Source organism: Portunus trituberculatus, chromosome 2 (genome assembly GCF_017591435.1).
Source record: "Portunus trituberculatus isolate SZX2019 chromosome 2, ASM1759143v1, whole genome shotgun sequence".
NCBI lineage: Eukaryota > Metazoa > Arthropoda > Malacostraca > Decapoda > Portunidae > Portunus > Portunus trituberculatus.
In genome coordinates, this window is record NC_059256.1 from 7,009,858 (window position 1) to 7,022,357 (window position 12,500).

General features: G+C 42.4%; 1 protein-coding gene across 1 annotated transcript in view; it reads right to left on the reverse strand.

Moving 5' to 3' along the window:
• LOC123504158 (protein O-mannosyl-transferase 2-like) overlaps positions 1-12,500 on the reverse strand; it is a 27,157-nt gene that overhangs the window by 3,314 nt on the left and 11,343 nt on the right. The window contains 13 exon segments of the mRNA XM_045254496.1: positions 945-1,085; positions 1,890-2,049; positions 4,234-4,318; positions 4,320-4,380; positions 5,500-5,588; positions 6,179-6,330; positions 6,832-7,012; positions 7,878-8,025; positions 8,156-8,238; positions 8,449-8,555; positions 9,566-9,725; positions 10,422-10,530; positions 11,844-11,952. Coding sequence (XP_045110431.1) covers positions 945-1,085; positions 1,890-2,049; positions 4,234-4,318; positions 4,320-4,380; positions 5,500-5,588; positions 6,179-6,330; positions 6,832-7,012; positions 7,878-8,025; positions 8,156-8,238; positions 8,449-8,555; positions 9,566-9,725; positions 10,422-10,530; positions 11,844-11,952 — 1,585 coding nt within the window.

The following is a 12,500-nucleotide window of genomic DNA, read 5'->3' on the forward strand; positions in this document are numbered from 1 at the left end:
AAAAATTTGTTGCGTGAATTTTTGTTAAGTGAACCGATTATAACAAGTTTGACCCCTGACTTGAACTTCCACTGAGAGTAAGCCAAGTGAGAGTGCATCATAGTACACTGAAAGGTTTAATCAAAGGAAAAATTATGAAGTTGAACATTTAGGTAGTTTAATTTAAGTCATTATAATGTACACTAATGTATGTATGTAAGTAACTTTATAATGTTGATGATCTTAAATTTATGAAGGGAGGGAGAGTGAAACGGGAAAGACACTAACCGGCAACCTGTGGAATGTAAACAAAGGACACATCATTGTGCTGCATACAAAACTTATGTACCACATTTCCACAAGGCTTTCCATTTTATCCATTGCAGAGTCAAGAGTTCAGGTGGTTCTTTTAACTTGCAAGGAAGATACGGCCTCACCAGCCTTCTTAATAAAGACACTGTCTCACCAGCCTTCTTAATAGTCTGCTGACTTGAAAATAGTAGACAGTAGATGGAGTCAAGATGGTGGTGAGCAATGCTATTAGTTTTCTGGCCTCTCTGGTGTCTGTGAATAATATCCAGCTTCACTTTGAGAGTAAGACACTTCCTGGTCTTCTTAGCAACACTAGGCCACATTGCAGGGCGTTTTGGTGGTAAGTTGAGCGAGGGAAGACGAGCTGCTGCTGACGCTGTTATTGTTTTGAACAGGGGAGTGAGTGTTGCATGTTGTCCACGAGAGGCGCTTTCAAACTTGGAAAAAATTACGTGGATAAAATTTCGTTAAAGCGAGTTTGGTGTTTGTTATACGAGCAGATGGTAATAAAATGAAACCTTCGTTGTAGTGAAATTTCGTTGTGTGACCCTTTGTTAAGTGGGAATTGCCTGTAATCTCTAACAACACACCCCCAAACCCCAAATCCCAGGTCCCAACACCTCACCACCCCAAACATCTCCCTACAAACACACCAGTCAGCATGGAGGAGAAGAGGAGAGCTGGGAAGTAGTGGTGGAAGTACAGAATCCGTCCCATGGCGTAGAATGGGAGGTAATGTAGCGCCCAGGCCAGCGCCAGCCACCCACACGCTCCTAGGGTCCTCTCACGGCGCTAGAGAGAGACAGAGACAGAGAGTGGGAGTTAGATGAGAAAATACGTAAATAAATAAATATATAAATAAATATTAAAATGGTCTAATGGTACACAAATCTCAAGGTAAAAAATGTGTCCCAGTACTGTAGGGGTTAAAATAGTGAAGACTGTGGCCATTAATCTTGTGCCCTCCATAGACCCTCGCTAATGTCAATATAATGCTAATGTCAATAAAATGGTCTAATGGTACACAAATCTCAAGGTAAAAATGTGTCCCAGTACTGAAGGGGTTAACAAAAGGCCTAGACAATAAGCCTATACAAAAATACAGTTAGCATTTGAGAAGGTAACGAAATAAAAATGTGGCTATAAATAAGGAAATACAACAAACAATCATGCAACACTAACATCCATGCATTTCAAACACACAAACAGATAAAATAATAAAAATAATTTGTAGATGCATAAATAAAACAGAAAAAGCGAGCATGTTTTTATTTAGTGTGTGTGTGTGTGTGTGTGTGTGTGTGTGTGTGTGTGTGTGTGTGTGTGTGTGTGTGTGTGTGTGTGTGTGTGTGTGGTTTTGAGAGTTGAAAGGGTTATTTGAGTTTGTTCTCTCTCTCTCTCTCTCTCTTTTCTCTCACTCATTTCCTATCTACTCTCTCTCTCTCTCTCTCAAACACACACACACACACACACACACACACAGATCTCTCGCACACATCCAAAACACTCATTCTATCTGTCTGTCTCTCTCTCTCTCTCTCTCTCTCTCTCTCTCTCTCTCTCTCTCTCTCTCTCTCTACGCCCCCTCACACACCTACCTTTCGTCTCAGCATCAATGAACACCCCACGCTGTCTGGCATACGCGTGGCGGCAGTACACCAACACAAAGGCAGCCAGCACCACCAGGTTCCCCCACCAGATCAGAGGGTGGCCCAGGAGGTACACTTTGAACCCATCTATGGCCGAGAACCACTGGCCCTGGATTCGGAAAGGGTTTGGGGTGTTTTAAAGGGTTTTGTGGTGTTTGGGTGTGTTTTTGTGAGGTTATGGGGTGTTTTTGTGTTTTTATGTGGTGTTCTTGGGTGTTTCATGGTGTTTTTGTGGTTTATGGGTGTTTTTAAGGTGTTTTGGGTGTTTTAGTGGTGTTTTTGGGTGTTTTAGGGTGTTTTGTGGTGTTTTGGGGTTGTTTTGTGGTGTTTTATGCTGTTTGGGGTTGTTTTGTGGTGTTTTTCGGGTATTTTTGGGTGTTTTGCGTTGTTATGTGGTGTTATGTGGGTGTTTTGGGATGTCCTGTTGTGTTTGGGGTGTGTTTGTGAGATGTTTAAGGGAGTTTTACAATATTTCCAGTGTGTTTTAGGGTGTTTTGAGTGTTTTAAAGGGTGTTTTGAGTGTTTTGCATATTTTGGGGTGTTTGTGAGTGTTTTAAATATTGTAGGGTGTTTATGATACTTTAGGTGTGTGTTTAGGGTGTTTTAAAGGGTGTTTGGGAGTGTTTTGTGAATGTGTGTGAGTGTGTGTGTGTGTGTGTGTGTGTGTGTGTGTGTGTGTGTGTGTGTGTGTGTGTGTGTGTGTGTGTGTGTGTGTGTGTGTGTGTGTGTACATGCACACACACACACACACATGCAAATTAAAAACACAAAAGCAAGATATGAAGAACACAAGAAAAAAAATCAATTAAAACGCACATAAAAACACAATAAAACAACCACAATATCTAAATAAAACACAAAACACACAAACACACCCAAACACACACAAAACACACAAAACACAAAAACACACAAACACACACAAAACACAAAACACACAAAACACACCAAAACACACACACCAACACTAAAACACTCACTAAACACACCCAAACACACTAAAACACACAAACTCACTAAAACCACACTAAAACACACCAAAAACACACCACAACCACCACCACCATACCTGCCCTTCCATTAGCAGGTGACAGGCAGCCTCGTTTGCACAGGTAAGCAGAGTGAAGGCGCAGAGACAGCCAGGTGAGGAGAGCTGCTAGATTGCCCCAAAAGACAAAAGGGTTTCCAAGAAGGTATATTTTGGGAGTGCCCCCTGAGAAGTGCTGACCCTGAGAGAGAGAGAGAGAGAGAGAGAGAGAGAGAGAGAGAGAGAGAGAGAGAGAGAGAGAGAGAGAGAGAGAGAGAGAGAGAGAGAGAGAGAGAGAAAAGAGAGAGAGAGAGAGAGAGAGAGAGAGAGAGAGAGAGAGAGAGAGAGAGAGAGAGAGAGAGAGAAAGAGAGAAAAGAGAGAGAGAGAGAGAGAGAGAGAGAGAGAGAGAGAGAGAGAGAGAGAGAGAGAGAGAGAGAGAGAGAGAGAGAGAGAGAGAGAGAGAGAGAGAGAGAGAGAGAGAGAGAGAGAGAGAGAGAGAGAGAGAGAGAGAGAGAGAGAGAGAGAGAGAGAGAGAGAGAGAGAGAGAGAGAGAGAGAGAGAGAGAGAGAGAGAGAGAGAGAGAGAGAGAGAGAGAACCTTGTCAACCCATGCTGTTAATAATTTTATCATTAGATATAGAAATTTGCAGTCTGATGAAAATTAGTTAAGGTAAGGTCAGGTAACATTAGATAAGGTCAGGTAACATTAGATAAGGTCAGGTAACATTAGGTAAGGTCAGGTAACATTAGGTAAGGTCAGGTAACATTAGGTAAGGTCAGGTAACATTAGATAAGGTCAGGTAACATTAGATAAGGTCAGGTAACATTAGAGGTAACATTAGGTCAGGTAACATTAGATAAGGTCAGGTAACATTAGATCAGGTAACATTAGGTCAGGTAACATTAGATAAGGTCAGGTAACATTAGATAAGGTCAGGTAACATAAGGTAAGGTCAGGTAAGGCGATCTTTAAGTGATACAGTGTCTCCCTTCACTCTTAGGAAAGTTGAATTGCTTGTTAGTGCTTAAATAAAGTTAGGTTAGCTTAGGTATTAAAATGGCAACTTACTGCAACACTCACTCACTCTCTCTCTCTCTCTCTTATCTTTTTAAACAGTCACACAAACATCCAAAACATACCAAACCTTCTCTCTCTCACACACACACACACACACTCAAACAAACACACACATACACACTATAATGAATCAAACACAAACGCACACAAACACTTTTTTCCCATCTCTCTCTCTCTCTCTCTCTCACCTTGAAGTTAATGGGCCACTGCCAGGGCTGGGACGTGATCTCTCCCTCCTTGGGCTTGAGTCCCGAATTGCCTTGAAACATAACTGTGGGACTCAACAAACTTTTCAAGGAAGTTTGGTGCGTAAATCTCGAAGCTGGAGTTTGGTACTAGAGAGAGAGAGAGAGAGAGAGAGTTACTGGTTAGAGAGAGAGAGTGGGGTGTTTGGGGGTGTTTTGGAAAGGGGTGGGGGTGTTTGTGGGGGTGTGTGTGGGCGGTACTGCATTTTTTTGTTTTACGGTGTTTTTATGGTGTTTTGAGTACTAAAGAGAGAGAGAGAGAGGGGTTTGAGTTACTGGTGGGAGAGAGAGAGAGAGTGTGTTTGAGGGGGTGTTTGAGTTGAGGGTATTGTGTTTTTGTGGGTTTAGGGTGTTTTGGGGGTGTTTTGAGTTCTAGAGAGAGAGGGAGAGGGAGGGGTCAGGCATTTTGGGTTATAGATGTGTTATAGATGTATTTGGGGTGTTTTGAGGTGTTTTTGGGCATTTTAGGGATTTTTATGTATTTAGTATGTTTTATTGCATTTTTGGGTATGTTTTGGAATGTTTAAATACATTTCTAGTGTTCCAAGGGGGAGAGAAGAGAAAAGAAAACACAAAATATACATTAATAAAAATGAAATGATGACACAGAACAAAGAGTTGGCTGTCTCATACACACACACACACACACACACACACACACACACACACACACATGCAGGAGTAGTGTGGACCCCCCATAAAAAGAAACACATAAGGAAGTTGGAGAGACTACAAAAAATGGCTACAAGAATGGTTCCAGAATTTGAAGGGATGACATATGAGGAGAGACTAAAGGCTATGGATCTACCAACCCTGGAACAAAGAAGAGAGAGAGAGTGGGGATCCGATACAAGTTTATAAATTGATCAACGGAATGGACCAAGTGGATAATGAGAAACTGATCCTGAGAGAAGAATATGACACTAGAAGCACAAGATCACATAGTAAAAAGCTGAGGAAGGGAAGATGTCTGAGAGATGTTAAAAAATATAGTTTCCCGCAAAGATGTGTTGAGACGTGGAAGAGTTTGAGTGAAGAAGTAGTGTCTGCAATGAGTGTGCAGAGCTTTAAGGAAAGATTGGATAAGTGTAGATATGGAGACGGGGCCACACCAGCGTAAAGCCCAGGCCCTGGAAAACTACAACTAGCTAAATCCACACACACACACACACACACTCTCACTCACTCTCTCTCTCTCTCTCTACTCACAGCGAGGGAACTGGTTGTCCTCAATGTTCCAGAAGTTGTTAGGGTCGTGTGTGTTGGGGTTGCAGGTCACCTCCATCTGTTCGTACCCCCTGCCGATGAAAGGTTAGGTAAGGTCAGACACTGAGAAAGATTGCCAATGAGAAGAGACATTTGAACCACTTAACCCCTTCAGTACTGGGACAAATTTTTTACCTTGAGATTTGTGCACCATTAGACCATTTTATTGACATTAGCAAGGGTCTATGGAGGACACAAGATTAATGGCCACAGTCTTCACTATTTTAACCCCTTCAGTACTGGGACACATTTTTACCTTCAGATTTGTGTACCATTAGACCATTTTATTGACATTAGCAAGGGTGTATGGAGGGCACAAGATTAATGGCCACAGTCTTCACTATTTTAACCCCTTCAGTACTGGGACACATTTTTGCTTTGAGATTTGTGTACCATTAGACCATTTTATTGACATTAGCAAGGGTCTATGGAGGGCACAAGATTAATGGCCACAGTCTTCACTATTTTAACCCCCCACATGAGTTTGTGAAGCTGTAGAAAGTCACCAAATAGTCACCACAATGAATAGGGAAACACGTCATGCTACTGAAGGGGTTAAATGTAGCATACAGATGATAACAATGCTAAAGAGAGAGAGAGAGAGAGAGAGAAAGAGACTCACCACTTGGGCAGCTGTTTGTTGTGTGACATGAGCGCACACCCCACCAGGTAGTGCACAAGACGAAAGCGATCCACCACAGTCTTCACCGCACTCCCCTCCACCCCGCCCTCCACCTCCACACGCCACACATCATTCACGTCACCCTCGCCGTTCTGTGGAGTGGTGGTGGTGGTGGTTAAGTTAGAGTAGTAGTGAAAGTAATGGTGGTGGTGGTGGTGGTGGTGGTGGTGGTGGTTAGGTTAGGCTAGGCTAGAGTAGTAGTAGTAGTAGTAGTAGTAGAAATATTTAGACTAAAATACAGAAAAAAAAACACCTAGAAAAAAATAAAATCAATAAAACAGCTATAAAACTTTTAAAACACCATCAAACATCCCCAAAACACACCTCAACACCTAAAATCACACCAAACACCATAAAACACATCTAAAACACTAAAACACCAAAACCACCCACAAAACACACCAAAACCACACACACAAAAAAAAAAAAAAAAAAAAAAAAAAACACCCAAACACACCCCAAACACCAGGACACACACCTCACCATACCCCGTAACTTGGTGATGCCTCTTGGTGACCGGGAACACAAACAAAAACATCCCAAAACACTATAAAAACACTCAAAAAACACACCCCAAACACCAGGACACTCACCTCGCCATACCCCGTAACTTGGTGATGCCTCTTGGTGACCGGGGCAGCCTCCCTGTGTGAGTGGAGGTTTCGGCCAGTTGGTACGTGCTCCAATCTTATCAGGTCACCATTCTTCACCAATTCAATGGGGTCAGATTCATCCTCCCAGTCACCAGGTTCCTCATTCCATTTCTTCACCAGCCTGGGAGGAGGAGGAGGAGGAGGAGGAGGAGGAGGAGGAGGAGGAGGAGGAGGAGGAGGTGGTGGTGTAGTAGCAGTAGTAGAAAACACACAAAACACCAATAAAACACAAAAACCCATAAAAACACTATTAAAACACCAAGAAACATAAAAAAAACCCCTAAACAAACACCAATAAAACACATCAATAAAACACAAAAACACCCATAAAAACACTATTAAAACACCAAGAAACAAAAAACACCCCCCTAAACAAACACCAATAAAACACAAAAGTAGTAATAAAACACAAAACACAAAAACTTAAAAAACACTTAAAAAGAAGAAAAAACATCAAAAAACGCAAAAAAAAACACCAATAGAAGATGGATTTAAGATTGAAACACTAAAGAAAATGGATTTATGACAGACACTCTCTCTCTCTCTCTCTCTTCTTCCTTCCTCACACACACACACACACACACACAAACACACTCTCTCTCTTTCCTTCCTTCCATACACACACACACTCTCTCTCTCTCTTCTCTCTCTTCACACACACACACACACACACACACACACACACACACAACTCTCTCTCTCTTCCTTCCTTCCACACACACACACACACACACACTCTCTCTCTCTCTCTCTTCCTTCCTCTCACACACACACACACACACACTCTCTCTCTCCTTCCTTCCACACACACACACACACACACACACACACACTCTCTCTCTCCTTCCTTCCACACACACACACACACACACACACACACACACTCTCTCTCTCTTTCCTTCCTTCCACACACACACACACACACTCACTCTCTCTCTCTCTCTCTTCTTCCACACCCCCCCACACACACACACCCACACACTGACCATCTATTATTGAAGTCTTTGTGAGAGTAGGTCGTGATCTGCTGCTGGCGGGCTCCCACACCTTCAGGATAGAGGTGTATGTGTGAGTGTAGGTAACCACCCCCTGTCCTTGCGTTCTTCAGGGTCACCTCCGCCCCGTATGCCAGCTCTGGGGGTAGGGGAAGTTAGGTTAGGTTAGGGAAATGGGGAGAGAGAGAGTAGTAGTAGTAGTAGTAGTAGTAGTAGTAGTAGTAGTAGTAGTAGTAGTAGTAGTAGTAGTGGTGGTGGTGGTGACTGACCTAGTGGCATGCTGGCGTTGTATAGAGAGTTTCCTTCAAGCTGTGACTGAAATGCTGAGCTATAGAAACCGTCGCCATTACCACTGCGGAGAGAGAGAGAGAGAGAGAGAGAGAGAGAATTAGTGTCCTGTCTCAAATTTTCCTTTCATTCAGTTCATTCATACTCTCTCTCTCTTATACATATTCAGTTTTTTTCAATCTTTCAATCTCTCATTCTCATTCTCTCTTTTTCTTCCTCATTTATCATTCCAATCTTTTCTATATTCAACTCTCTCTCTCTCTCTCTCTCTTACCTTTTGCAGAGAATGGTGAGGTGGATGTAGAAGTAGACACAGTACAGCAGGATTGGGAGGAGGATGAGGCCCACAGCTCGGGAGAAGAAATGCTTGGCCACTAGACTCTGTGGGAGGAGGAGGAGGAGGAGGACGATAGTTTAGTAAATTTGTTTCAATATTTTTTTTCTTTCTTTCTTTTTTAAGTGTGTGTGTGTGTGTGTGTGTGTGTGTAATTAAAAATCGTCATATTGATTCTCTCTCTCTTTCTCTCTCTCACTAAAAACCCCATTTCTTTACCATTTCCTTCATCAAACAAATCTCTCTCTCTCTCCCCACCCACACACACACACAGTACTATAATAAGACCCAGATTGGAATATGCAGGAGTAGTATGGACACACATAAGGAAGTTGGAGAGACTACAAAAAATGGCTACAAGAATGGTTCCAGAATTTGAAGGGATGACATATGAGGAGAGACTAAAGGCTATGGATCTACCAACCCTGGAACAAAGAAGAGAGAGAGAGAGATCTGATACAAGTTTATAAATTGATCAACGGAATGGACCAAGTGGATAATGAGAAACTGATCCTTAGAGAAGAATATGACACTAGAAGCACAAGATCGCATAGTAAAAAGCTGAGGAAGGGAAGATGTCTGAGAGATGTTAAAAAATAGAGTTTCCCGCAGAGATGTATTGAGACATGGAACAGTTTAAATGAAGAAGTAGTGTCTGCAATAAGTGTACACAGTTTTAAGGAAAGATTGGATAAGTGTAGATATGGAGACGGGGCCACACCAGCGTAAAGCCCAGGCCCTGGAAAACTACAACTAGCTAAATACAACTAGCAGGTGAATCAGAGCACACAAGAAGCCTCAAGTGATGTTCCTACCCATGACACATCTCTTGACGAGGACCCAGCCTCTATAACCTTACACAGGCTGAGTCAAGTGTCATCAGTACTGGCCCAATATGTTACAAATTCTTAGTACTGATGATTATCCGCAGTAATAACTAGTAAAAACACCCCCTAAACACACACACACACACACACACAAACACCCCAAAACACACACACACACAAACACCCACAAAACACCCATCCACACATACACAAACACCCCAAACACACACCAGAGGGTTAGTGAGGTCGCCATAGATGTCCCAAAGTGTGGCGATGGTGTGCAGACCGACATACACCACCACAAACAGACCCACAAACTTGGTGGACACAGACCCCGACAGCATGACTCCTGTGAACGCCAGCCACCCCCACCATGACCCGGAAAATGCCCTGCGGAGAGAGAGAGAGAGGGGAAAGATGACGGAGGAAGGGAGGGAGGGAGGGAGGGAAAAAAGGAGAAGAGAAGAGAAACAGAAAGAGAAAGAGAAAGAGAAAGAGAGAGAGAGAGAGAGAGAGAGCTTATATTTTCATACAAAACAATGTATAAAAATTTAACCTTAAAAATGCTTAAAACTTCAATTAGAACCACAAAAATACTCCTTAAATCTTTTCTGAACTTGAAAACACACTTACAAATACCATTTTAACCATGAAAACACCAATAACTTCCACTACACCCTTGAAAAACACCAATAACTTCCACTAGAACCTTGAAAAACACCAATAACTTCCACTACACCCTTGAAAAACACCAATAACTTCCACTACACCCTTGAAAACACCAATAACTTCCACTACACCCTTGAAAAACACCAATAACTTCACTACACCTTGAAAACACCAATAACTTCCACTACACCCTTGAAAAACACCAATAACTTCCACTACACCCTTGAAAAACATCAATAACTTTCACTACACCCTTGAAAAACATCAATAACTTTCACTACACCCTTGAAAAACACCAATAACTTCCACTAAAACCTTTGAAAAACCCCAATTAACCTCTACTAGAACCTTAAAAACACCAATAACTTACAATAAAACCACAAAAACACACACACACACACACACACACACACTCACCTATTTCTCTGTGCATGAAACTTGACCATTCCAACAACAGACCCCATAATGAAGAACAGAAGTATTGGGTCCAGCAGGATGTACTGGGTTAAGGTTAGCAATCCAATATCTGCCAGGGGTGAAAAGGTACAATTATCATCATATATGAAAGGTTTGGAGGTGTTTGTGGGTGTTAGGTGGTGTTTATGGGGTGTTTAAAGATGTTTTGGGTGTTTTTGGGGTGTTTTAAGATGTTTTTGGTGTTTTAAGGTGTTTTTGGTGTGTTTAAAGGTGTTTATGGTGTGTTTGGGGTGTTTAAGATGTTATAAGTGTTTAAGGTGTTTTTGGGTGTGTTTAGGGGTGTTTGGAGGTGTTTAAGATATTTTGGGTGTTTTAAGGTGTTTTAGGGTGTTTAAGGTGTTTTGGGTGTTTTGTTTTGGGTGTTTTGGGTATTTTTAAGTGTTTAAGATGTTTTGGGTGTTTAAAGGTGTTTTAGGATGTTTTAAGGTGTTCTGGTATTTTGGGGATGTTTTCGGTGTTTGGGTGTTTTAAGGGTGTTTACACATTTTAGGGGTGTTTAGGTGTCATTTGGGTGTGTTTAGTGATGTTTTTGGTGTTTTGATGGTGTTTTTTGTGTGTTTTGTCGGGTGTTTGGTGTTTTGAGGATGCTTTTGGGGGAGTCAATTTGGGTGTGTTTGGTGGTGTTTAGTGGTGTTTTGGGTGTGTTTATGACTGCTTTGGTTGTTTTGAGGGAGTTTTTGGTGTGTTTTGGGAGTGTTTGGAAGTTTTGGATGCATTTAGCAGTGTTTGTGGGTCATTTGGGGGTGTTTGGCAGTGTTTTGAGGGTGTTTGGTTGTGTTTAGGAGTGTTTTGGGTGTTGCTTAGGTGTGTTTGGTAGTGTTTGAGGCTGTCTGAGTTTATTTTGGAGGGTTTTGAGTGTTTTAAAGGTGTTTGAATGTGTTTGGAGTGTTTGAAGAATGTTTGGGAGTGTTTTGCATGCTTGAAGTGTGTTTGGGGATGTTTTTAGTGTTAAAAATATTCAACAATTCTCATCCACCAATCTCTCTCTCTCTCTCTCTCTCTCTCTCTCATTCGCTCACTTTCTCTCTCTCTCTGTCATTTGCTCACTTTTTTACTCTCCTCTCTCTCTCTCTCTGTCTGTCTGTGTCTGTCTGTCTCTCATTCGCTCACTTTCTCTCTCTCTCTCTCTCTCTCTCTCTCTCTTTGTCTGTCTGTCTGTCTGTCTCTCATTCACTCTCTCTCTCTCTCTCTCTGTCATTCGCTTACTTTCTTACTCTCCTCTCTCTCTCTCTGTCTGTGTCTGTCTGTCTATCTCTCTCATTTGCTCACTTTCTCTCTCTCTCTCTCTCTCTCTCTCTCTCTGTCATTCGCTCATTTTCTTACTCTCCCCTCTCTCTCTCTCTCTCTCTCTCTGTGACTCACCAAACAGTATGAGGGAGGAAGCGAAGGTGGCGGCCGGCAGTGAGTGCGTCATCTCCCACACAATGATGAAGGCAAAGGGCACCAGACAAGCCCCCATCGCTGTGCAGCACTGCCAAACACACACATGAGGCTATTTTAAAGGTGTTTTGGGGTGTTTAAGGGTGTTTTTGGGCTGTTCGAGGGTGTTTTGGGGTGTTATTGGGTGTTTTTGAGAGTTTTGGGGGTGTTTTGGGTGTTTGAGGGTGTTTGAGGGTGTTTGAGAGTCTTTAGGGGATGTTTTAGTGTGTTTTATGGTGTTTTGGGTGTTTGAGGGTGTTTGGGGTGTTTTTGGGTGTTTGAGGATGTTATGGTATGTTTTGGGGGTGTTTTAGGGTGTTTTGAGGGTGTTTTGGGTATTTGAGGTGTTTTGGGGTGTTTGAGGATATTTTGGGGTGTTTGAGGATATTTTAGGTCTTTGAGGGTGTTTGAGGGTGTTTCTGAGTGTCTTTGGGGTGTTTGAGGGTGTTTCTGAGTATTTTTGGGGTGTTTGAGGGTATTTTGGGGTGTTTTTCGGTGTTTGAGGGTGTTTTGGAGAGAGAGAGAGAGAGAGAGAGAGAGAGAGAGAGAGAGAGAGAGAGAGAGAGAGAGAGAGAGAGAGAGAGAGATTGGTGGATCATA